Source organism: Heloderma suspectum, chromosome 5 (assembly GCF_057233095.1).
Source record: "Heloderma suspectum isolate Gila_16-S chromosome 5, 16-S_ref, whole genome shotgun sequence".
NCBI lineage: Eukaryota > Metazoa > Chordata > Lepidosauria > Squamata > Helodermatidae > Heloderma > Heloderma suspectum.
Window position 1 is genome coordinate 202,943,002 of NC_139462.1, and position 24,751 is coordinate 202,967,752.

The 24,751-nt window shown below is 41.9% G+C and overlaps 1 protein-coding gene across 4 annotated transcripts in view; it reads right to left on the bottom strand.

The window, feature by feature from the left end:
• Positions 1-24,751, bottom strand: part of ARHGAP21 (Rho GTPase activating protein 21) — a 166,506-nt gene that overhangs the window by 84,126 nt on the left and 57,629 nt on the right. For 3 of the 4 annotated variants that reach the window (XM_084859057.1, XM_084859056.1, XM_084859058.1), the window contains exons 2-3: positions 8,648-8,830; positions 7,044-7,068 (exon numbers count right to left, since the gene is read on the bottom strand). In XM_084859057.1, the coding sequence (XP_084715183.1) occupies positions 7,044-7,068; positions 8,648-8,830 (208 nt within the window). Of the gene's footprint in view, positions 1-7,043; positions 7,069-8,647; positions 8,831-9,568; positions 9,679-24,751 lie in introns of those variants that run through there. The other variant, XM_084859059.1, reaches the window with a different exon arrangement.

Genomic DNA, 24,751 nt, shown 5'->3' on the forward strand with positions numbered 1-24,751 from the left:
GCAGTCTTATCACTGCCTCCTTGATTGCTGATGGCATCACTGCCTCCTCAAGGGAGGCGTTCACCACCACCATGATCCCCTCACCCAGCCTCTCTCTGCAGCCCATAATGAGCCAAGATGGGCAAGGATCAAGTAAGCAGGTGGTCGGCCTTACAGATGAAAGCACCTTGTCCACTTCATCAGAAGGAAGAAGCTGGAACCAATCCCACAAAACCGGTTTGCCACAGACCGCCTCTTGCTCACTAACTGTATCCACGGTGCACAGAATAACACTCCTAATCCGATCAATTTTATCCACAAAGTGCCTTGCCAAGGCCTCATAGGAGACCTTAGAATGCTGGAATTCATTCAGCTTCTCTCACATTTATTTTTATTATTTATTTATTTATTATTAAATTTATTAATCACCCATCTGGCTGGTCACCCAGCCACTCTGGGCGATGTACAACACACAATAGCAACAGTTTAAAACAATAAAATTCTACAGTAAAAACATTTTCTAAAATACCCTAACCCACCCCAAATGCCTGCCTGAACAACCACGTTTTTAATGCACGACGGAAGCTCATTAAAGAGGGGGCACGGCGAAGTTCCCTAGGGAGGGAATTCCACAGAGTGGGGGCCACCACAGAAAAGGCCCTCTCCCTCGTCCACACCAGTCTAGCTGTCCTGGCTGATGGGACAGAGAGAAGGCCATCCGAGGCTGATCTTGTTAAGCGGCCTGTCTGGTGCTGCTGGAGGCACTCCTTAAGATAGGCTGGGCCGCAACCATATAGGGTTTTAAAGGTCAAAACCAACACCTTGAATTTGGCCCGGAAAACAACTGGTAACCAGTGCAACTCCTTCAGCACTGGAGTGATGTGATCTCGCCGGCGGCTGCCTTTAATCAGGCGAGCCGCCGCGTTCTGTACCAGCTGCAGCTTCCGAACCGTCTTCAAGGGTAACCCCACGTAGAGCGCATTACAGTAGTCTAAACGAGAGGAGACCAGGGCATGTACTACCGATGGGAGCAGATGGTCGGGAAGGAAGGGGCGCAGCCGCCGTATCAGATGGAGTTGATACAGCGCTGTCCGGCTCACGGCTGACACCTGAGCCTCCATGGACAGCTGGGAGTCCAAAATGGCCCCCAGGCTGCGGACCTGGTCTTTCAAGGGTAGCCGTACCCCATTCAACACCAGGTCAGCATCCCCCAGCCTCCTCTTGTCTCCCACCAAAAGTACCTTGGTTTTGTCAGGGTTCAGCTTCAGCCTATTCCTCCCCATCCAGCCACTCACCGTCTCCAGACATTTGGACAGGGATTCTACGGCCAACCTTGGTGAAGATTTGAACGAGAGGTAGAGCTGCGTGTCATCCGCATACTGATGACACCGCACGCCAAACCTCCTGATGATAGCCCCCAGCGGCTTCACATAGATATTAAATAGCATTGGGGAGAGGATGGAACCCTGTGGCACCCCACAAGTGAGTGGCCACGGGTCCAAAACCTCCTCTCCCAGTTCTACCCTCTGCTACCTGCCGGAGAGGAAGGACCGGAACCACCGCAATACGGTGTCTCCAATGCCCAACCCCTCCAGGCGATCCAGGAGGATACCATGGTCAATGGTATCAAAAGCCGCTGAGAGGTCGAGGAGAACAAGGAAGGAGCATTCACCCCTATCCACAGCCCTCCTCATATCATCTACCAAGGCAACCAAGGCCGTTTCTGTCCCATGCCCAGGCCTGAAGCCCGACTGAAATGGGTCTAGATAATCAGTTTCTTCCAAGCGTGCCTTCAACAGCATCGCCACCACCCGCTCAATCACCTTGCCCAAAAATGGCAGATTTGAGACTGGGCGAAAGTTGTTCAAAACTTGAGGATCCAAGGAGGGCTTCTTTAAGAGCAGTCTTATCACTGCCTCCTTGAGGGCTGATGGCATCACTCCCTCCCCAAGGGAGGCATTCACCACCGCCCTGATCCCCTCACCCAGTCTCTCTCTGCAGCCCATAATGAGCCACGATGGGCAAGGATCAAGTAAGCAGGTGGTCGGCCTTACAGATGAAAGCATCCTCCTGTCCACTTCATCAGGAGGAAGAAGCTGGAACCGATCCCACAAAACCGGTTTGCCACAGGCCGCCTCTTGCTCACTAACTGTATCCACAGCGTGCAGAGTAACACACCTAATCTGATCAATTTTATCTGCAAAGTGCCTTGCCAAGGCCTCACAGGAGGCCTTAGAATGCTCCAGTGGTTCCAGAGCCACAGGACCGACCAGGCTCCAGACCACTTGGAACAGCCTCCTGGGACAGCAGTCTGCAGACGCGATAGAGGCAGCATCTCCTTATCCTCCTTCAGTACATCTTTAATTCCATTATTATCCAATGGTCCAACTGCCTCCCTAGATAATTCTCTGCTTCTGATGTATTTAAGAAATTTAAATATCAAGAAATTTAACCTCTTTGTTGTGACTGGAACATGCATTTATCCAGTTAATGTGGAGGTTATTGAAGACACCCAGTATTACAACACTTCCTCATTTGGCAGCCTCCCTGATTTCATTTTCCCTCTCCGGTGTTCTATATATGTACAGATTCATGTGCTATCATCATAATTTAAATTGTACTAATATTTAGGGAGGTGGGTCACAATCCAAAAAGTGATATGTATGCAGGAGAAACTGCATGCAGTTGAGCCTTTGCCTCCTGTTTTGGCTACACCATGTTCCACTCCCATACAGACACGCTACTCCTCAATTCTTAAATTCATCGGCACTTGGAACTGCTGCAGCACAAACAACAAGTTTAGTATGGTTCTCTCCTGGGAATTCATGTGGCTTCTTTGGATGAAGTCATGGTAAAATAAATGTAATCAAAGGAAGACTACATGTCTTGACCTCCACTCAGCTGGTTAAATATACCCATCCCAAATCATCATCCTTGGCCTATTCAAAGTCCACCCACTTTACTTCCATCCAAGTTCACACTTTCTTTGTAGCTAGGCGTTCATTTACACTTTATACTTCCAATTCTCTTGTTCCTTTGTTCCACCTTCTCATTGTAAAACTAATTCCACCGATGCTTAAATTGTGACTCACCCCAACATTAATTTCCTTCATTTTTGTCCTGCTGAACACTTCTTAATCCTTTGAACGCACAGCCTTTCTTCACTTGCACCTGCCAATATTTCCTTGCCCTTACTACACCTCACAATCCACCAGTGTAATGTTAGCATATGAAAGTTAACTCTTCCCAGCCCCACAAATGTATAGGAAAGCTAACATGTTGCTATTATTTTCTCCACCAAATTCCTAATGTTAGGGTTCTTTGTAAGACAGTACACACTGGCCTGCTTCACCAATGATATTTCCACCTGGTGACAGACGTGCAGACTGCATATCACAAAGACTTTATCCACATCTCTCTATGTTTCACCTCAGTTCCTATTCTTATCCTCCCTCCATCATCCCTGGTGATGTGGCTAAAGGTTGTAATTTCCTGGTTCCAAATACAAACCTCAGCAACTCATAATGCATGCAATCAGCCTGAGGCAAGCAATAAGTTCTTCTCAGCTCAGATTGCAATCTGAGTCAAAGAAGAATTCGATCCTTCCTTCTTTGGAACCTGCCAGAATGCCACTATGGTGCAGGGGGACATGGAAAATGTAATTTTCCCAGAGCATCTGAGATCCATATGAAGGAATGGAACCCAGGTTCCTAGCACCTGGGATGCAATTGCTAAGATAGTATTCAGGGTCTTCTCTGGGTGCCACTGCCCACAATGATGCAACAGGTGGCTACAAGGGAAAGACACACACACCTGCCCCCCCCCCCCCGTCTGCGGAATGTCCTTCCTAGGGAGATCCACCTAGAGTCTTCATTGTATATATTTAGATACCAGGTTAAGACCTTCCTCTTTAAGCAATCTATAATCTGTTGCTTCATCAATTTTACTGCGGGCCCCTCAATGTTTTAACTTTTAAAAATGTTTTTAATGTTTAATACTGTATTTTTGTTGTTGTTTGGGTTTTTTTATTGTAAATCACCATGGGGCATGGAAAGTATACAAATTTAATTTAAATAAATAAATAAATACCATAGCAGTATTCCAGCAGGCACCCAGAAAAAAGGCAAGACCTCTCTGCCACTGCAGCTGTTGCCATCGCCCAGCCCAGGTAAGTGGGAAGGAGACAACAGAACACACTACAGGTTCAGGTGTTCACAGGGCACTGGATAAGTTGTTTGGACCCCTTCATACTCCCAATACTGTCACCAGGACTGTGATGGGGTCTGAATTGGGCTTGGAATAAACTATATTCCAATTTGGGAGGAAACAGCTTGGTCTGCAGAGGCCAATTCTGAAATGAGCCAAGGGGAGTTTGCCCATCACTAGTTGTAGCTCTGACATCTGCATTGCAAACTAGGGGGCAGTTTAAGTGAGCTCTGCATAAAGGCCAGAAAGCAGCAAAGATGTGGAGAGACTTAGGCAGCATTTTGAGAGACAAAGCACCCCAGGATCCAAAGAGACAAGAACAGGAGAAGCAGAGAGTTGTGCAAGGGAGACTGAGCACACTTTGAGGACACTAAAAAAAATGGAGAGGAGGAGGAGGAGGATAATGTAAGCCGCCTTGGGTTCCTTGCAAGAGGAAAAAAGGCGGGATATAAATGCAATAAATAAATAATAAATAAATGTCGAATGCAGTCCCCAGGGACGCTTGCTTGGTGCCAAATTTGCTGCATTCCAGGCGAAGGCCTTTTTACTCGCTCAAGTCTTCCAGCATGTCACTAATGCTGGCTTTAACTGGTTTTATATTTGTTCTGCTGGGCTTCTCCAGATTTCTGCTGATTTAAACACTGAGTTTTATTGTATTTGTTACTAGTTTTATGATCATGTAAGCTGTCTTAGGAGTTTTAAACTAACAGGGAGCATTTAAGTATTTTAAATAAATAATAACTAAATTAGCAAGAGGCACCTAAGTTCCTTATTTTCAATATCACATTCTCCCCATTGAAGAATTCTTTGGTCTGCAAAGCTGGCTAGATGAAGTGACTTGTAAGAACCACATCTGAAAAGGGTGAGGTAACAACTTCTCACAAAGGGATATCTTTTTTTTGCTGATGGAAAAAGCACACATTTAGCTACCAAGCCTTATTCTATTGTATCTAAGAACTCGTTAAATGTATCCCACTGCCAAATTGGCTCTTGGTGATTTCCTAGTGAATACCACAGCACTGCAGGCTTTCATGGATTTTCTAGTATACAGTGTTAGACCAATGTCTGGGATGCCTTGTTCATTTTTAGAAGTGAGTGAAAGTGGAGATGCTGATAAAACTAGTTAAAATTAGCATTCTGGTGGGTTGATGTAACTGGGCAAACTGGGAATTTCCCTACATATTTTGTGCTCTCATTTGAATTATTTTTACCTTTGTTATCATTTCACATAGTGACAATCAAAACCTTGAACAAAATTAATGCTGCTTCTTTTTTCTTCACCAGAACGTTTGGCATCCAAAGCCATATCATTAATTCTGTTACTCAAAATAGTGCAGAACCTATATCATTACACTCAAAAGATAAATTTGGATATAGCAGTGGGTATTTTTTCTATCAGCTCTACAATGCGCCGGGAAGTCCCATTATCCAGATCTTTACCGAGTGTCAAACTCCAGTATGAGGAAGTGGGGATCTCTCTAGATATCCTGCCATCTTACTCCCCACTAGGCTCTGGCCCTAGCTGCCTGAAGAAAAAAAAAAAGGAAGAAAAGGATATAGTGTTGTTCTTTCAGAACTAGCTGGAGAGTCTGACTTGCCTGTCTCCAAGGCAACAAAATGAATTAGGAAACTGAAGATCCTCCTGTGTCCCAAGCACTTAATGGGATGTCGGGACACTTTAAGATGTTAGGGGCTCTGATCCCTTTGCAACTGAAAAATCCCCAAGGGAGGGGGGTTAATTAGAATTGGAGGAAGTGCTTTTCCTTCAAACTTCATAACTGCCCCATAGGACTGTTTCAGCTTCAAATATTTACAAACATTGATAAATGCACCCTCAGACTTTTAAAGCATCCTAGACTGGAGCGGGGGGTGGGGGGGCTCAGCATTAGGGATGTATACCTCACAGTAGCTTCTTAATCACCCCCTCCGGATTACTATAGCCAGTAAAAGGGACTGAAGAGGCCCAACCCATCCCCCATTTTTTTCTTCAACTAACATTGAACTGCCCTCAACATTCCATGGATTTGGAGGTCAATGAGCTTGTTCAGTCCTCACTAAGTCATTCATAGAAGTTTTTCTTTTATTTTCTTTTAATTTATAAACTTTCTTTCAGACCTGGGGGGTCCCAAGTACATACAAAGTCCTTCTTGAGTATAGAGGACTGCTCAGTTTTGCACCAAGTCCACTATTAAGATACAGTTATGATATTTTAGTGATATATAAAGCTGTACATGTTTCTGTGTACAAATTATTTATTACATATCAGGTTCCACATAATGGCTGCTGTGCATTATCACATGGACCTATATGCAAACGTGCGTGTGTGCATGCGTGTGTGTGTGTGTGTGTGTGTGTGTATATATATATATATATATATATATGGATATGGCTTGGAATCAGAGATGTCTTGCATGAGTGGAAAGGCACTTTCACTTGCACAAGGCAGCCCAACGAAATTCTCCTGGTTTCCCCATCTCACTCATCCCCCCGCCACCCCATGCCCCATCCCACTCCATTTCAGCAAGTTGCTTGACCCTCAGGAGCAGCTATTGAGGGAGTGCGGGGGGGGGGGGGGAGATGGAACCCCATTGTGCAAATAAGTCTCTTCTATCTCTTCATTATAGATTTATATTCTGTCTTTCCATACAACTGGATCTATAAATCAGATATACAAATTTAATATAAAATACATAATTAAAATAATAAAATGCCAGTATTTAAGACACTTTTCCTAAAATATCAATGAAGCGCCAAATACTTATTTATTGGTTATATATATATATATATATATATATCTAGAACAGTGATTATGTCTTTTATACTATTCAAAAAGTGCAAAAATCAAAGAGAAAACTTACCACTTTTATTTCCATTCTCTTCATCCTGCAGAGGAAAATCATAAAAATCCAACGTCACTGTATAAAAACAAAGGACCTCTTCAAAGCAGTCACGGCCACGTTTTCCAAAACTATTTACCTCAAACTGCTGGAGGCGCTGCTTAGGCAGCAACCAAGTGGCCTGAGTTGTAGAGACTGCTGGTAATTTCGTTTTGAAAAATTAGACAAGCCTTCCCAATGAATCTCCACAAAGTTAGTTTAAATGTTTAATAATGAGATCTACTCGCAGTTAAAATGAAGTGACCAAAGAAAGTTACCCTAATTATAACTTATGATTACAGACCTCATGCTAAAGTTCACAATTCAGAGGAGTATAGGAAGCTGTTTTAAACAGAGTTAGATCCTAGATCCATTTAACTCAGTATTACCTACAATGACTAGCTGTCAGGAGCGCCCTGGCAGCCTCTTTCACTAGACTCCAATAGCTAACTCAAGACACAGACAAAAGGATTCTTTTCAAGGCTTTAATCCTTTTTCAACTTAATGATTATTTCTGATGCTAATCACCAGCAACTAAGCAAGGAACAGCAGAGTAGCCTATGCTCCAGGTTAGGCAGTTGGTCCCCGTTTGAAGGAGAATCACCGGAAGACCCTGAACTTATGGGCTAGGGAGAGTTCCTCCCTCTTTCCCTTGGGTCCTTGGGACGCAACCGTTGCTTGCGCGCCAAACGAGCGCTACGCCTCCTTTCCGCGCCCTCCAGCTGTCGTCGCTCCCGGCATCGGCGTCGAGCGTCCAGCAAGCCCCCCTCCAGCACTCTCTCGCTGCCAGGGTCACTATCTATCCCAGAAATGCTGGCAGGAGGAATCTCTGCCAGCTGCTGTGCCTGTGAGAGATGAGCACGCTCCTCTCCCACAGATTGCTGTTCCTCATCAGAATCAGAACTGCTCTGGGGTTCTATCAGCTCAGTTTCCACCATGACACTAGCATGGTTTCATATAGGAGGCATTCCCATCCCTAACTGGAGATGCCAGGGACTGAACCTGGAGCCTTAACATGCAAAGCATATGTTCTACCGCTAAAGCCCTTCCCATTTATATTTAATGGTTAACCTTCTTTTCTACTGTTTAATAGGATCTATATACAAATATCCACCTAATGGTCGCTATGTATTAAAATATGAACATGCTGACATCTGGGAAGTTTGGTATAAATGTTTAAATGTGTTGTTGAAACACTGTTCGGCAGCTGAACCATGAAACTACCAAGGTGATTCTCGTTTCAATACAATCTAAGATCTACAGTCTGTAAAGTTTAGGCAAACTATAATTGAGTCTGAGCAGACTAAATTAGTCCACAATGAGAGCGGGATTTAAAACTCTAGCTAGGAAAAAAACTCCGCTCTTCACCAAACAGCAATCCAAACCTATGTAAGAATACTCAGAAGCAAGTCCTATGTGTTAAATGGGGCCCAAGTTAGGATGCAAAAAGCCAAAGAATGAGAAGAAAGTTCTGGGTGAATCTACTGCTAAGCTGGACTGGGCTGTCGACACTCTTACAACTCACATGTTTCCTTATAAGCAGTGGGTTACTTTCTAAAGTTTGATTCAATATTCATTTCACTCACCTTAAAAGAAAACTGCACAGCAGACTCTGGGGGGTAAACAATGAAATGCCTTAAGGTGAAGCCAAAGCCCTGTGATGTTCTTCGTAAAACTACCGTTTTGGGACCTGGCCAAGAGAACGTTTCTTCATCCTCTGATGGAGATACAGCTTCACTTTGTTCTTTTCCATCTTTATTTTTGGACACCTAATAATAGAAAAATATTTGCCAGTTCAAGTTCTGTCTTTAATTTTATGTTTTTCACAATGTTATTGAAAGCAATTTCATTAGTGCAGACTGATCTGTGCAAAAGATTCTTGTATATTGTTGCTTTTATCGCTATTTTATTGTGTTTATGTTTTATCACTTTTAATATTTTAACTGTTTTGGTGTATTTTATTGCTGTGAGTCACATTGGGAGGGCTTCTGCCCTGAAAGGCAGCCAAGAAAATTGTAAAATAAATTAAATAAATCAGTATTTCACCTCTCTTTACCAATCAGTACAACACTGTATCAAATACAGATCAACTGTTTTTAAGAACATAGAAAGCTGCCTTATACCAACAAGCCAGACGATTTGTTCATCTCTCCCAGTATTGTCTACTCTGGTTTTCGACCCTTCTTTGTTTGAAGAGCCCCGTAACATGTCATAGTATCCTGCAGAACCTCAACCTCTTCTCCCAATTACCATTACACAAACACTCTCACTTTTTTGCAAATACATTTTTGCAAATTCAACGTTGCACAACTGAAGGTGACAAGATGTGTCATGAGTCTAGATGAGGCCACATGTTACTTGCAGACACGCGCACTCACAAAATGGGAGTCACTGGCCCATGGGAAAGGCCCAGGTGGGGGCAGCATACACTTTTGGGTGATGCTGCCTGAAGGCGCTCCCTGTGCCTTGGGGAAGAAGTGTTCAACACCCCACCCACCTGGTCTTACCTGGTCTTCACGTAACGCCATTTAACACTTCTACACCCATTGTTCCTGATGGAAAGGCCAGCGACCCTGGGAGGGTGGAGAATTGCTGGTTTGGCAAGGTGATCTGGGAACTTTTGGCACATAGCTGCCAAACAATTCCCAGCCTTCTTCCTAACCTTAAAGCTGGGAAGGTGGCAGGGAGTACCATGCCACTGCTCCAATAATCTGAGCTTCGAAGTTGGAGCAAGGCTGGCAGCTCGCCATCCTCACCAGAGGGCGGTGCCATACTAACCATAGTGAGCTTATTCTTTGAAGCTTGCTCATACACTAGAATTATTGTGCACACTGATGAGTGAAACAGTGTGTTCCTTATACTGCTGCAACCGTTGTTGTATCTTCTGCTAATATTTTGCTTTAGACTGTATTAGGAACTCAGGCACTACTAATCTTATTTCAGTACAAAGAGTAAAATACTCCTTATATTATTACTTATTTTAGAATTTCTTGTCAAGTATTTATAATCACCAAATATATATGTACTGCACTCAAGACTATTTAGTCTCCACCCTTTGATTCGCTGTGCTCTTCAAGCAACTGTCATTTGAGGGCAGCTGCTCTACCAGATTTTTTTTCACCTCATAACCTATCTGCCTTTCCTCTCCTGCCAACTTCCTTCCCTTCAGGAATCTGGCAAAAATGCAATGAAAGGCCTATTCACTAAGCGGCTCACAAACAACACATTCTGTCACTGAAAGGATCCAATATACAAATAGAAAACAAAACCCTAAATAAGAATGCTACTTTACAAATTATTTAAAGCAACAAAACAGAATTAACATGGCAGAATTGCTATTTAGCCTGCACAGCTACTGGATTTGTAGGTTTAATCCTGTGCTTTTGAAACCAACATTGAACTGACCGTTGAGTTTATTCCCAGAAAGACTCTCTTCCCCTTATTTTCAGCACCTTAATGCAGCTCCTTCTGAACATGGAGGAGCCATCGAATTCTTATGGTGAATAACCATGGGCCTCCATGAATTTGTCTAAACCGTTTCAGAAATATCTAGGTCAGCCTTCCCCAACTTGGTGCCCTCCATGTTTGGAGTCCAAATATCGGGCGGGGGAGGAGAGAACCACACTGAGGAAGGCTGATCTCCTTAAGTTAATTATGTAATGTATGAAAAATAGGGATGGATGGATCAGTCTGTTTCCAGTCACTGTCAGTTTCACACATATTCAATCATAAGTACATGCCATTTTGAGAATGTTTTTTCAAAAAATGAAAAATGAAATTTTGCATTAAAACTATACATATTTTTCCATTAAAGGGGTATTTTTATACAATTCCCCCATAAAATACACATTTTAATGCATTTTTTCAGTTGAGAACTGCACTGCAAAATTTGGAGAAATTCAAAATCTAAGGGGTAACAACATTCCGATCTGCGTATTAGTCCAGGCAGTGCGAATTAGGACCATTTACTGAAAAATGTGGACCAAATGAAATTCTCTAACAACCCTAGTGATGAAGTCCTTTCTTTTATAATTCATGTTCTATGAACAGCTTCGAATATGGCATGCAGATTTTACAAGGAAACAGCAAGAGGGGAAGGCCCTTATGTGTCATGAAACAGAAAAGAGTTCTTAGGTGCCGCGGGGGGGGGGGGGGATTATTCTGCCCAACCTATTTTGGAAATTTCCTTCCCCAGGGGCCCTTTTATCTCTCTTCAGATGTATTGAAAAGAATCCTTCCAATATTTCTTCTATCTTGAAATGCATTTCAAGATAGAATATTGGAAGGATATTTTTGATACATATGAAGATAAAAGGGCCCCTGAGGATGTAGATTCTACAAACAACTCAATCCTTATTCCCTTTTTAAAAACCTTTATCATAATCATTCACAGAATGATTACAGTGACATCAACCAACAATTTTCCAAGCAGTGTCATGCCTTTTTACATCAATACCAAGAGCAAATGCTATGAAAACATGCACCTCCAAGCAAGATGTAATGTTTGGTAACAATCTAACAGTGCAAGCCTATCCATGACTACTCAGAGGTAAGTCCTACTGAGCCCAATGGGTTAGATCCAGATTTAGTCACACTCAAGAGTAGACCCACTGAAATCAATGAGATGTAAGTTACTCATACAGAATGCAAGTCCCATTGATTTAAATGTGTCTACTCTAAGCAAAACTAAATCTGGATCCACCCAGTGGCATTTACCCCCAGGTATGTATTTACAGGTTTGAGACCTTAAACACTTGGTCCCACAACCTCACAGTACTCTTTTAAACAGAACATTTCTCATACAAATATCAATTCAATCTGCTGGCTTTAGATTTAAAAGCCTTAAATGGCCAGGGCCAGGGTATCTCAGGAATCTCAGGGTATCCCATATGAGCCTACTCAAATACTTTCTTCAGCTTCTGAGGCTCTTCTTGTTTCCTGCTGACAAATGTTCAGTTGGTGGGGATGAGGGAAAGTATGTTTTCCACCATGACAACTAAATTATGGAATACTCTCCCCAGAGAGGTTTGGCTAAACCCCTCATTGCCCACTTTAAGTGGAACTGAAAAGTGTAATATTTTGCTGGGCATTTGTTTTAGTTGGTTTTCCTTTGTCTGTTTTTTTGCTCTTTTGCTTATGCCATTTTGTTGCTTTGATTATATTTATATTGTTTTGTTATTCTTCTATCTAAGGTATTATAAGCTGCTTTGAATGGGCATTTTGCCTAGAAAGGGGGGGGGGGAGAGAGAGAGAGAGAGAGAATGGTTTTATGAATTAAATTAACAGATTTTATGTTTTATTTTTATTTCATGGTCTTCACTTTTATTTGTGAATCGCTTAAAAAACTTTTGGTTGATGGGCAGTATAGAAATGGTGTAAGCAAGCAAATAAGGTGTGCAAAGTGTGGAGCAAATATGTATTTTGCCACAAATATATGAGTTGCTGAGAAGCCAATATATGCATCCCCTTTGGAAAAGGTGTACTCTTCACTTATAATGCACCATTCCTTCAGTATAGGAAGAAAATGTTGTGTATGAAGCGGCCCTTAGATCCTATATCAGATGTGTGGTTCTAAGCATTAGGTTCAAATTGCAAAATGTAACCATAAAATTTATCTTATATTTTTCAGTTCTGCCCTTCCCTCCACCTCCAGATATCTAGAGATTGGAAACCATTTAAATCAGAAACAAACAGTGGAATAAAGTTTTCTACATGGACTATTTTGCTCAAGAGGCATGAATGATCAGATTCAACTTTACAATTTACCCAAGGTTGAATTTACTGAGAGGAACTGAATGCAGAAATACTACTGACTGTGTACCCAATCCAACAGCTATTGAAGTCACCTGGAATTTTACCAAACCTAGAGGGGCACTCCCTTAAAATAGCAGATTAGGGCTTGAATACACTGAGCACTATGCAAACACAGTGAAACTACTGTTCCTAAGAGTTCATATACCGTAACCCTCTTATATTCTGAAAATGCTCTTCCACTACTAGGATGTTATTACAGAGTATGTCCACAGCTCCAAAGAGCTACCAGCACATAGGTTTCCCACACTTGACAATGGGAAAGTCTGGGATAACAATCTATCACTCTGTACAGGTGCCTACAGGGATTGCAGCATTTGTATTCTTTCCAATCGCACACTAATTACTTGTTTTCATGATAATATAGACCATCTCTGTCACACGGAGTGGCAACTTTGCATTTAAACAGTAGAGAAGAATAACAATGGAAAAAGCAAGCGTGAGTACACAACTGAAAAAAAGTGTCAATTATTGCTCGTGGAGTGGGAACAATATTGAGATATGTAGTACTGGCACTGGAACAACAAGGGCCAAGGGAGGATAATAAAATATCACCCCCAGGAACTCTACATTGCCACTGTCAGGCTGAGGCCAGATAACTTTGGCTGGAGTAAGGTAGAAGCCCCCTCTCCCTTGAACTGTGATTCGGGCACAGTTCTCTCACTACACTGCCACTATGCCATTTCCAAAGATGAATCCTTTGGGGCTGTTGTGATGAGGACAAGGGCCACCCACTTTCTTTCTTTCTAACTCTAAGCTACCCATGGTGGGAGAGCAACTGAGTTTTGTGGAGATCTGTGCAGACTCACTGTTTTCTTTTGCGCCTTCTCATAGATTGTGTGGCTTTGCTATACCATCAACTCACAGTGCTACGTGCAATGCTGGGGTTTGTTAAATGGTCTCGTTATCTTGCTCTGTGGGAATCTGATGTGTGTTGGGCTTTTGAAGTACTGGGGGAGTGATGTCAGGGCCACCATTTGGAGCATTTGGAGAAGAAGAAATGGCAGTGGGCATTTGATGATCCAGATAAGGGAAAGAAGACATGCGAGGGCTATTTCTTCACCTAGTCTTACGTCCAACCAGGGCCCCCGAAGTTCATCATATCAGTTTCCGACTGGGTCTTAGCTTTTTAATGCCAAGTCAGTGAGGGGGAATATATTATCCAGTATCTGACCCTGGATAGATACGCTGACCACTGAAACCTGGGAAGATGAAGGTGGAAGGGTTTCTCTCTCACAATTATATCCACCAGGCGATTCACTGGTGCAGCAGCACAGACCACACAGGCAGGGAAGTGGGGTTGCCATTGTCTATTGTGATGCTATCAACCGCCCAAGGTGGCCTTGTCCAATAACCCACTGGGTCTGAATGCCTCTATTTAGTGTTGGGAGTCTGGGATAGGGATTGCTGTACTACCCATCCTGCTGCTTAACTCTATCCCTACCTAAGCTGACGGAGGTAGTCTCAGGCATGGGGCTGGGAGTCCCCAAGGCTTATTGTCTTGGGTAACTTTAAGATCCATGCAATGTTGTAAAACACTGCTGCCCGGTTGGTGGCAGGGGTTCAGGACATATTGTAAAAATTTTGTTCAATCTACCTTGGTTTCCAGTTTGTTTCCAAGCTCAATTCAAGGTGCTTCTTTTAACCTTTAAAGTCCTAAATGGCATGGGACCTGGATACCTTAAGAACTCCTTTCTTCTATATGTTCTTCTCCACATGCTCTGATCAACATCTGAGGCCTTGCTCCAGGTTCCACACTCAATCAATATACAGCCACTAGGAACAAGACCTTCTCAGTAGTGCTGTGTTTCCCACTTTGTGGAATGCCCTCCTGAGGGACGTTCACCAGGCCCAGACACTTTATTCTTTTAGGTGTCTGGCCAAATCATGGCTGTTCCAGAAGGCTTTTATCGGTGATCGCTCTCTTTGCTTTGTCATTTTAGTTGCTGTAACTCCATGATAAGATGTTTTGTGATATATTTTTTTTTGTAATTTTATAGTGGATATGTTCTTACCTATGATATGGTGTTGCTATGCTGTAAGCTAGCCATTCCCAAGCTGGTGTCCTACATGTATTTTAGAATACAACTCCCTGACCATTGGCTATGCTAGCTCTGGCTGATGGGAATTGAAGTCTTGTAAGCTATTTTGAGGTCACTTGTGAAAAAAAGTACAAGTTTCTTAAGTAAATAAATAAACTCAGGGTCTAAAATGCAGTTTGTACAACTTAATTAAAAGATGGTCCTAGAAATTTCATAACCATGGTGGAGCAAAAACTATTTACTGATAAGGGACAGTTCTTGTTTCATGAAATAACCAATGCCTTGCTGTTGAAACAATTGTGAGAACCCAACAGAGGTAATGCATTTTCAGATTGTTGGCTATCATGTCAGCAGAATGTATTCATGGTACTGAATCATCAACTTTTTATTTCTCCCTCTCTTATAGTATTGTCCTACCCAATCATTGCCCAATATTTCACTAAAAGAAACATTAGCTCAATTAAAACATACAGCTGTTCCTACCTTATAACACAGATAGAGGCTATCTTAAAAAGCACGAGTCTACAATTTAGTCACCAAGTTTCTCATGGCAAGTCCCCCCCACCCCACCCTCTGGGAAGTGTGAGAAAATCCAGCTGTCTTTTTGAGCTTAGGAAATCATCCCCACAATTTCCATGTGCTTCCAAAGCACTCAAAGCATGTGATGGAGCTTCAGAGGCACCTGGAGCACATTCAAAGCACCAGTGTGACTACGGGGACACACCCCTGCCTTCCTCTACAACTCCAACGTCAGAATGGGAGAAGAAGTTCATCTATGTCACACTGTTCTGTGGAAGTCTCCAAACTCCTTGGAAAAACATCACAACTATCAGCACCCTCACCTAGAGCAGCAGCCCAGGGTTGGTCTTGAACTCAGACAAATAGAAGCCTACCAGATCCATCAGACCAATGGCACTAGAGGCCTAGAGGCCACTGCAAACCAACCCAGGCCCAAGCATCATAACCAGGCCTGGGCTCAAGCCTGAGAGAGAGCCTATTGGATTGGAGACCCTCCTTCCACAGACCCCTGAAATGGAAGCTCTGGAGTCCATATACTCAGAGCCTGGACATTCCCTGGAACCAGGTCCCTCCACTCCAGAGACCCATTCCCCCATGTCAGGCCATTGAGGGAATCCACAAAGAGGAGGAGTGATAGGCTCCAGACCAGGACCTGCCCCTTTAAGCCTTTTTGCTTCTCAAGGAAGAGGAGGGTCTCAACCTCAAGACACAGAAGAGTTCAGTCAATCCCAGACCACTGTTGGGCAAGTTGTTCACCTGGAGCTCTCCATGGTGCTGCGACTACTAGCCTGCCTTGCCCCATCTTCCTCCATGGGCTTCTAGACAGTCAGGACAGGTCAACAACACAAGCCTTCTGAGCTTAGAGCTATGAAATGGGATGGTGAATCACCGCTGAAGTCTTACTATGCTTTTAAAGCACTCTTGACTGCCTCAAAACCTCAAAATGACATCAATGACAAATCCAGCCAAATTTTGTTGACCGCCTTTTAAAAGTATTAGACAGATTCAAGATGTCTCAATGGCTATGAAAAGCTGGTTCCCTTATTTTATTAAAATATTTATATCTTATCTTCCTTTACAAAAAAAAAGTGAGAAAGAAATCCATGATGGCTAATAATGCTTAATTTAAACCTATATAAAAACAGTGCAAATAAAAAGCAAGCCACAATAAAAAGACAGAGAACAAAATCCATAATCACCAGCAAATTTCGTATCAGCATCAGAAACTACAATATTCAAAAGCCTTTTGAATAAGCCACTTATCTATGTGGAAAGAAAGAGAAAAGTGATAGGGCCAGGCAGGATTCCCTAAGGAGCACATTCCCAAGTAAAGGTGCTACAACTGAAAGGCCCTGTTTCTAGTGCCCACCTGCCAAAACTCTGACACCAGGGGACATGTAGCAAGAACTCCAATGTTGATCTGAGTGTTCATGGGAAGAGACAGTTCTTAAGATATGCGTGTTCTAGACCATTTAGGGCCTTAATATTAAGAACCAGCACCTTGAATTGAACCCAGAAACAAAAAGGTAGCCAATGAAGATGGAACAAAATTGGAGTCACTTGCTCCATCCAGCCCACCCCCGTTAATATTCTGACAATGACATCTTAGACCAATTGAAGTTTCCAAAAACTTTTCAAAGGCATCCCCATGTAAAACACATTGCAAGAATTCAGTCTGGCCATTAAGGCATTAATGACTCTGGCCAGGTAGATTTTTTTCTGGGAAAAGGAGCAGCTAGGTTGGTAAAATGAACATCTAGCTACTGCCACTTCCTAGATACCCAGGGTGCTGCACTGGATCACTGAGTACCCCCAAGCGGCAAATCTGCATTGTAAGTGGGAGTGCAACCCCATCAAGAACAGGGTGTACACCTAATCATCAATCAACTGATCCACCAACCAACAGTACTTCTGCCTTATCTAGATTACGTTTAAAGCTGTAATCCTCAACAGACTTAACAGGGAGTAAACCTCAATGATCACAGTGGGATTTACTTCTGTTTAAAAATGCACAGTATTGTGCTGTCAGTGAATGAACTCTTCATATTCAGAGGTAGCACCGCACTGAAAACCAAATTTAAGCAACAAGATATAGGGAACAACCATTCCTTCATGCCTAGTTTTTGAGCTTCCAAGAAGCATCTGGGTAGCCTCAGTTGGAGAAAGAATTCTGGAATAGGTGGACTGATCTAGTAGCAAGTAATTTATATATCCTTATCTCCAGTCTAGATTTTCACAACCTATTTTCAACTTCAAAACTGACTTCTTTCCTTTGGGAAAATAAGACATGAAGTTCTTAAATTGTGACTTTCAATACTGTAGTTCTAATTCTCATATAATATTGTCCTCTAAGAATTCAGGGTGACCACTATAAAACTGTTTTGTCAAAATAGAACATTCCTTGCAAGGGGCCTGTTTGTTGTGTACTAATTCACATGAAACAAGCTGAAAAGAGCAGAGCTAAATTCTATAACAACAGGGCTTGTATAATAGAATTGGAGCTAGTCAGTCAACACCCAAACTCCAGGAATTTTGTATGCATGATTATGTTGTTGTTTTTACACCTGTTCTTTTAAACTACACATAGGTGGGCTCAAATTGCCCACCTGCACGTGTCTGTATATTCAAGGGCCAAGTGATAAAAACAAATATACATGCATACTTCTCACTTAACACAGCACTTTTGTAATCTGTTTTCAAATATTTTAATAATGATAATAATAATAATTTATTGTCTACGTTTATTTACCACACTTTAGACAAACAGTTCCCAGGGCAATTTACAAGAAGATAAAAACTCAGGTATGCAAACCTGAAGTCAAAAAAGTAAAATAAGAATTGGCCCTTTATTTCCATCAAAACCTGTGAATTAATCAACATCCAATAAAAGGTAATTGCATAACAGATTTTTACCACATATATATATATATATATATATATATGAGCATCCATTAAACATTACATTTCACACATAGCACCCATTAAATTTACAACTGTTTTTATTTACAAATACACAAATTAAAATGGAAGATACAGGATACATTGTTTCTGCTCATTAAAAGAGCAAGCCCTGATGTTGAATCTGATGTCAAAATCCATAATATTTATTACTTATAACATGTTACTTACAGAACTCAAAACTTTAGTTCTCTAAAAAGGGAATTCAAGTACCCAGCGAGGCTGTAGATTATTTCTATGTGCATTGTTGATACTCATAGAAAACTATTGAAGTGACACTTGAGTTTCTTATGCTGTCCCCCACACAAACGTACAACATAAAAGTTAAACAAATATTCCACACCAATTGGGATTCAGCCCACAGTGCCTGCGCTTGAACTGTCATCAATGGTGTGGAGACCAGTCGTAATGACTACAGCATTGTCATCTCAAAACAGAAAACCCTGTCTCTTGTCACCTACTAAACAACCATCAAAAGGAACTGTCACCCAGTTCTGTGGTCAGAAGAAGATCTGGTACATAACTAAGTGTTTTCATAGCAGTTTACCTGTTCCATCAACCATGTCATCTATCCAAGATCCTTTCTAGTAGAACCTCTTGGGGAAAGATAAGTGAAAAGTAGTCCACTCATACTAAAATGGTATGAAATACAAGGGTGGAGGAGGAGCAGGAGGGAAAAGAGTCAGCATAAGAAGAAGATTCTGATTTGTACAGACAAGAATACCTGGGTACAGAGTTCCTGCATGCTTCCACTTGTGAACCAAACAAAAAGTGATAACCATGTCAAAGCTATTTGTGAATCAATGTGTCATCTCCTAAAGGAGTTCTCCCTCCAAAGTGAAGCTTCATTTGCCCAACTCCTGGATGAAGCAGTGCAGTTATGCAACAAAACAATTCTGCAAAACTATAAGATTTTAGAAAGCATGACTTAAACTTGATTAATTTTAAAACTAAAAAACTCCTTAACATTCTCAGTCAGAGCTAATTTGCATGTTATACAGAAGAAAAAGTTAAAGCAACTCATGCTTCTGCCTCTAATGTCCTTACGTGATTATTTCAAAATCTGTAATAACCTGATTCAGTATATGAATTTGGTCAGCTCATAATGCTCAGCTGTATTATGAATCAAGTACTGGCTCAGAATGTTAAATGAGATTCTGTGAATCAGCATTCAGCAGATCAGGCACCCAAAGCAAGCTTACTCTGGATGAAACTCTAGTAGATTGCTATAAAACTACCTGAACCACAAAGCCTGCTGCTTTATAGATGCATACAGACTTATTTTAAAAATGTTAACCCCCAACTCTCATAAACTACATGGCCAGACCACATGATCAAGTATCCTTTTGATTGGCCATAGCATTTTTTTCAATCTTGATCAATTGTCTTTAGTTTTTCCTGCAGATGTAGAGAACAAAACAGTTGCTGTTCTCCATACAAATCTAAGCCCCTCCTCTTGTTTATTGCAGTGCAGGAGGAGGCGAATATCCAAGTGGTTCTCTGTCTAGACCAGCTTTCCACAATGCAGTACCCTCCAAACATGATGGTCCACAACTCCCTTCATCTCCACTGCTATGGATGCAGGGCACAAGAAACTAAACTACAATTCCCAAGAGGGCAATACAATAATGGGCATGCAGGTAGCCCAATCTATCTGCATCTGCCAACATTATAAAATAGAAGATAACTCTTGGAAAACAGATAAACTATGTCTGAATACTTGCTAAAAAATCTGAAATATCTAACTAAGTAGCAGGCAGAAATCAGATTGGGATCCACTGGTAAATCTCTGTGGGTTTGTAGTATATCACCAAGGCCTTCTGGCTTCCACTTGTTTAACAGCAGCAACAAAAAGTCATCCTCCGCCCTTTCTAAATTAGGCTGTTGAGATGGAAGAACATTTGAGTGGGGAACCAGGAGTGGATTTTTGCATGATATGAGAGCTCAGTTCTAGTAATGAAAACAAATTCCTGGGCTGGGCATGTACTCAGAGGCAATCTTGTTCCTTAATTCTAAAAGTATGTCTCCCTCCACCCCACCCCACCCCCACCTTCCCAGCCACATGGCTCTGGTTGGTGGTTCCCAAGGTACTACTAACTATAACAAAAAGATCCTGCAAGCCTGAAATCTCTTCACCCCTGATCTAAGTGAGACAATTCCAAATTGGGCCAAGGAGGTTTCATCCATTAATAGTTTTCATGTGACGTGCAATCCTCACCCATAGTCACAGCCATGAACTCCAGGGAACATCTAATCTTTATTATTTTCAATCATACTAAGAGAAAACAGATATCATGGGCATATTAAAAACTTGTCCAAACTGCAAATTTTATTCTATAAAATTTATAGGAAGGACAAAGAATGGTGATTTGGGTATGGTGCTGCTCAGTAAGGCAAAGAGAGCGGAGCCCAATGAGCTAGAAAACATGCAGAGCAATAAACTCCCCCACGGAGTCACTGTGGGTGAAAATGCCAGGTGAAAAGCAATACAATACTGCTGATATATTATGAATCCTGTATCTAAACCTCTGAGGGAAATGGAGAAACAAATAAAAGAGGGAATCTAAGGGACAAATGTTATAATATTGGGTGACTCCAACCATGCTCACATTGACTGAGTAATCTACGTTTGGGTTGCAAAAAAGAGACAAAAATTCTAGACTGATAAATTGCTGTATCTCAGGATGGTTAGTCACTGATTTGGAGGGTGAGCCATTCCTAAAATAACCCTGAAGAGTGCAGGGGTCTGGACAAATTCATGGAGCATAGGTCTATCAATGACGATTAGCCATAGTATCTAAATGTAAGCTCTATGTTCAGTGCCAGCATACCAATGAATACCAATACCTCTGAATAATAGGGGTGGCTGCTGCCTTTATACCTTGCTTAATAACGGTAACAATATTGCTTCTGAGCTTCCCAGGGTGTAGTAGACTGGCCAGTGTTATATTCTTATGCTAATTGAGCACATTTACAATATAATTAGTTTCTGCCACAACTGACATTAAAATACAATATTCTTAGTTCATTCACCACCTGGAAAAGCTGGGTCCATACACAATACACTATATTTTCATGTGGTTTCCTTCCATCACCAAGATTTGCTGACCACTCCAGCTTTCCAAGTTGTCTAAGGGAACTCCATGGGGAAAATAGTTCTATACAGCTGCAGCCCTCCATCAAAGCTGCAGTAAACACTGTGGGATTCCATCTGTGGCTCAAGGGAAAGACAGGGGTTCTAATGAAGTAACCCCAGGGAACCCTGAGGAACCTAACTAAATGCAACTTGGTTACATGTCCAACTTAAGAAACCGAGTAAATAGACATGACCCAGCATTTTGATAACTATACCTATGGAGCTGAACAGACATACACACAATCTTGATTCTTTTCTCTAGCTGGGAACAGAGAGGGTGAAAGGAGGAAGTAGAAGAGAAAATGGAATGGAATGGAATATGGCATGTTTCCAAGCCTCTCAGGTATTTGCACTTGGCAGGAAACACCTTGAACTGCAATGGAAAATATGCCAAAGTGTACTGTACTATAGCAAGAATTACCTACTATTCACTTTTTTTCATGCCATTTAAGGAAGCAGGGGCTTTAAACCAAATCTAACAAGAACTTGTCATGATCACTGCTAAGTAAATTCTAGTGATCACTTTAATGACAATTACAATTCAATAGCAAACAAAACATTTTGGATTAAGAATGTTTTTTTGGGGGGGTTCAACATTTCTATTGCCTACAAAAATCTAAATCATCCATACTGATCATCCATATTGTTATGCCCCTTCTGGAGGAATCCTCATTCCTCCAAGGAACTAGAGCTCCCAGAGACAGACACCAAGGAGCCACCCATGTTAGGAGATCTGGGGGAGCTTACTCCCTCAGGGGAGAGGGCCATAGGTCTGTCTCTACAGGAGGGTCCATCTCTGCAGGAGGAGGAAAGTTCCACCTTTGAGGTGGAGGCTGGGTGTCCACCTAGTCCCCAAGAGCATCTTTGCCTTAAGAGGCAGGCCACTAGAGCTCCTTTAAGTGCTCAACTACGAAGGAGGACTCCTCAAGAGGAAAGGATTCTCAAGAGCAAGGCCTTCCATCTGAACAGGACTGTTCAACATTGTTCTACCAGTTCCAGTGCCTTATATCACTGAATTACAACTGAGCAGCCATGCTACTGACCCTTGGACTCCTGCTGGACTCTTCATGGATTGTGTACTGTATCTGGCTGTTTATCTGTGTTTTGACCTTGGTTGTACCTCAGACCTATCTTCTGGAAAATACGTACTTGCCTGACTTATATGTTGACCACCTTTGCCTTAGCCTGATCTGATACTGGACTGAAACTTTTGTGGTTGATCATTTGCCTACTTAATTGACTTCTCTATTGGATTTGCTCCTGTATGTGCCTAGCATAGAATTTGAACCAGCTAGAGCAATACACATATCCTTAGAGGAAAACAGATATTTCTGTTGTTCAACAGTTCAAAAAAGAAAAAAAAAAGACCACCAAGGAATATATAAAGCTATTTACATATTCTAAAACAGGAAGAGATACAATGTACAAAAAGAAATCATGAACTGAAATCATTTTAACACTCCTTGGGCATATATTTAAACATGTATAGCTTTAAAATGTTTTATATTGTTAACAATGTTAACAAAATAAAATGTTAACATTGGATAAATCTCAGCTGGGTTAAAAGGTTTTGTGCGGTCTTGTATTTAAACACTCACCTGGTAGCCACATGCAAGAAAAAAACTGCATGCAGGCGAGTAGGCAGGATGGCAGAGGGACAGAGAGCTCCGTCTAGCCTACTGGAGCTGGCAGAGGAGAGATGGAGGGCTCCATCCCTTCTTTGTGCCCAGGATAAAAATGAAGTGACTATCAGAGAGAAGTTCTCTCCTCCATGCCCAGCATAGAAATGCAGTGGGCTGCTGGAAGAGGGGCAGAGCTCTCCATCTCTCCTCTGCCAGCCTCCAGCAAGCTAGTGTATTTTTTTTGCAGACTAAAACTTTTGTGGGGTTATTTCCAAGGCTAGTTGTATACATATTCTGGTGGAGGTCATTACATACATATTCTGTCAATAACAATTGCTGAGATCTGAGCATGTTATTTACAACCACAGGATATCACTACTATAAATGAATCCTATTTAACATGAATGTAGACAATACGTTGCATTGGGCAATAACAGGTGTTAACCTCTGAACAGCAGGGATCGGCAATTCCATGGCATATTGTGTTGAATGTATTATAAATGCAAATGGATATAAATCGGTAAAAATAACCCTGATGTATCCAATGTGGGAAATCCTGTACACACACCACCAGTGTGATTTGGTTGTATTAGAGCACTATAATAAAGTTATTACCAATACAGTAGCCCCTTTCATCTATTATCCATGTGAAAGGGGCTTCTCACATAGAAGGGGCAATGAGGCCATGCCACTAGGCCTGCCCCCTGACATCCATGCATTGCATGTGGACTTCTGAAAAGGGGAAGCCTGGGTGCATAGAATTCTATGCAATATGGAACTTTGCGCTATTGGGTTTCCAGATGGTCTGGAAGCCTTTCCATGTAGCGCTCTACACATGTAGGCTACCCCTCTTCAGACGTCCACATGCAGAACATGGACATCAGGGGCAGGACTGGGAAGCCACATGACAATGGGATAGGGCCAGCTATATGATCTTGCTAATCCTTTTATGCATGTATAATATGTGAAGAGGCCTTTCATTTTGAGGTGTTCCAACAGTGTAACTAAATTCTGTTATAATAAAGGATAGTGTCCTACATTCCTAAGGAGATCAGTTTGGAAAAGTTCAAACAGCAGTGCTTCCACTGTGCTGATCTTTTCCAGCTTCATGATCAGCAGTTCTTATTTTTCTCTTTGCCCTCTTTGTTTCTCTCTCTCTATATATGATATATTTTAGATCCTCGGTATAAGAGGCTATTGTTGTAGTGACATTTTTATAAGGGCACCTCTGTCCCCTAAATACCTTTGTAGAAATTACATTTCATCTAGATTTCTAATCCCTTAAATCAATTCAAAACTATCTGAGGACTCACATCTTTGCAGGAAGTTCAGTTCAGCTACATGTCACTTTAGCAAGCAGCCATAAGCCCTCCTGATCACCATTCAGTGCAGCCTTAAAGTGCCAAGTCCAGTGGAAATGCCTTTACATCTGAGCATCTGTCAATTTGCTGGCAGGCCCTTTAATGCTGTCAAAGCTTGAAGGGGAAGGGGCCTTGCACATTCAAAGAAAAGCTCTCTTAAGAAATCCTTATTATCCTGTGCTAGGAAGTGAAATAAAGGCCTTTGGGTTGAAGCAACAGAATATATCGCATCTTGTTCACC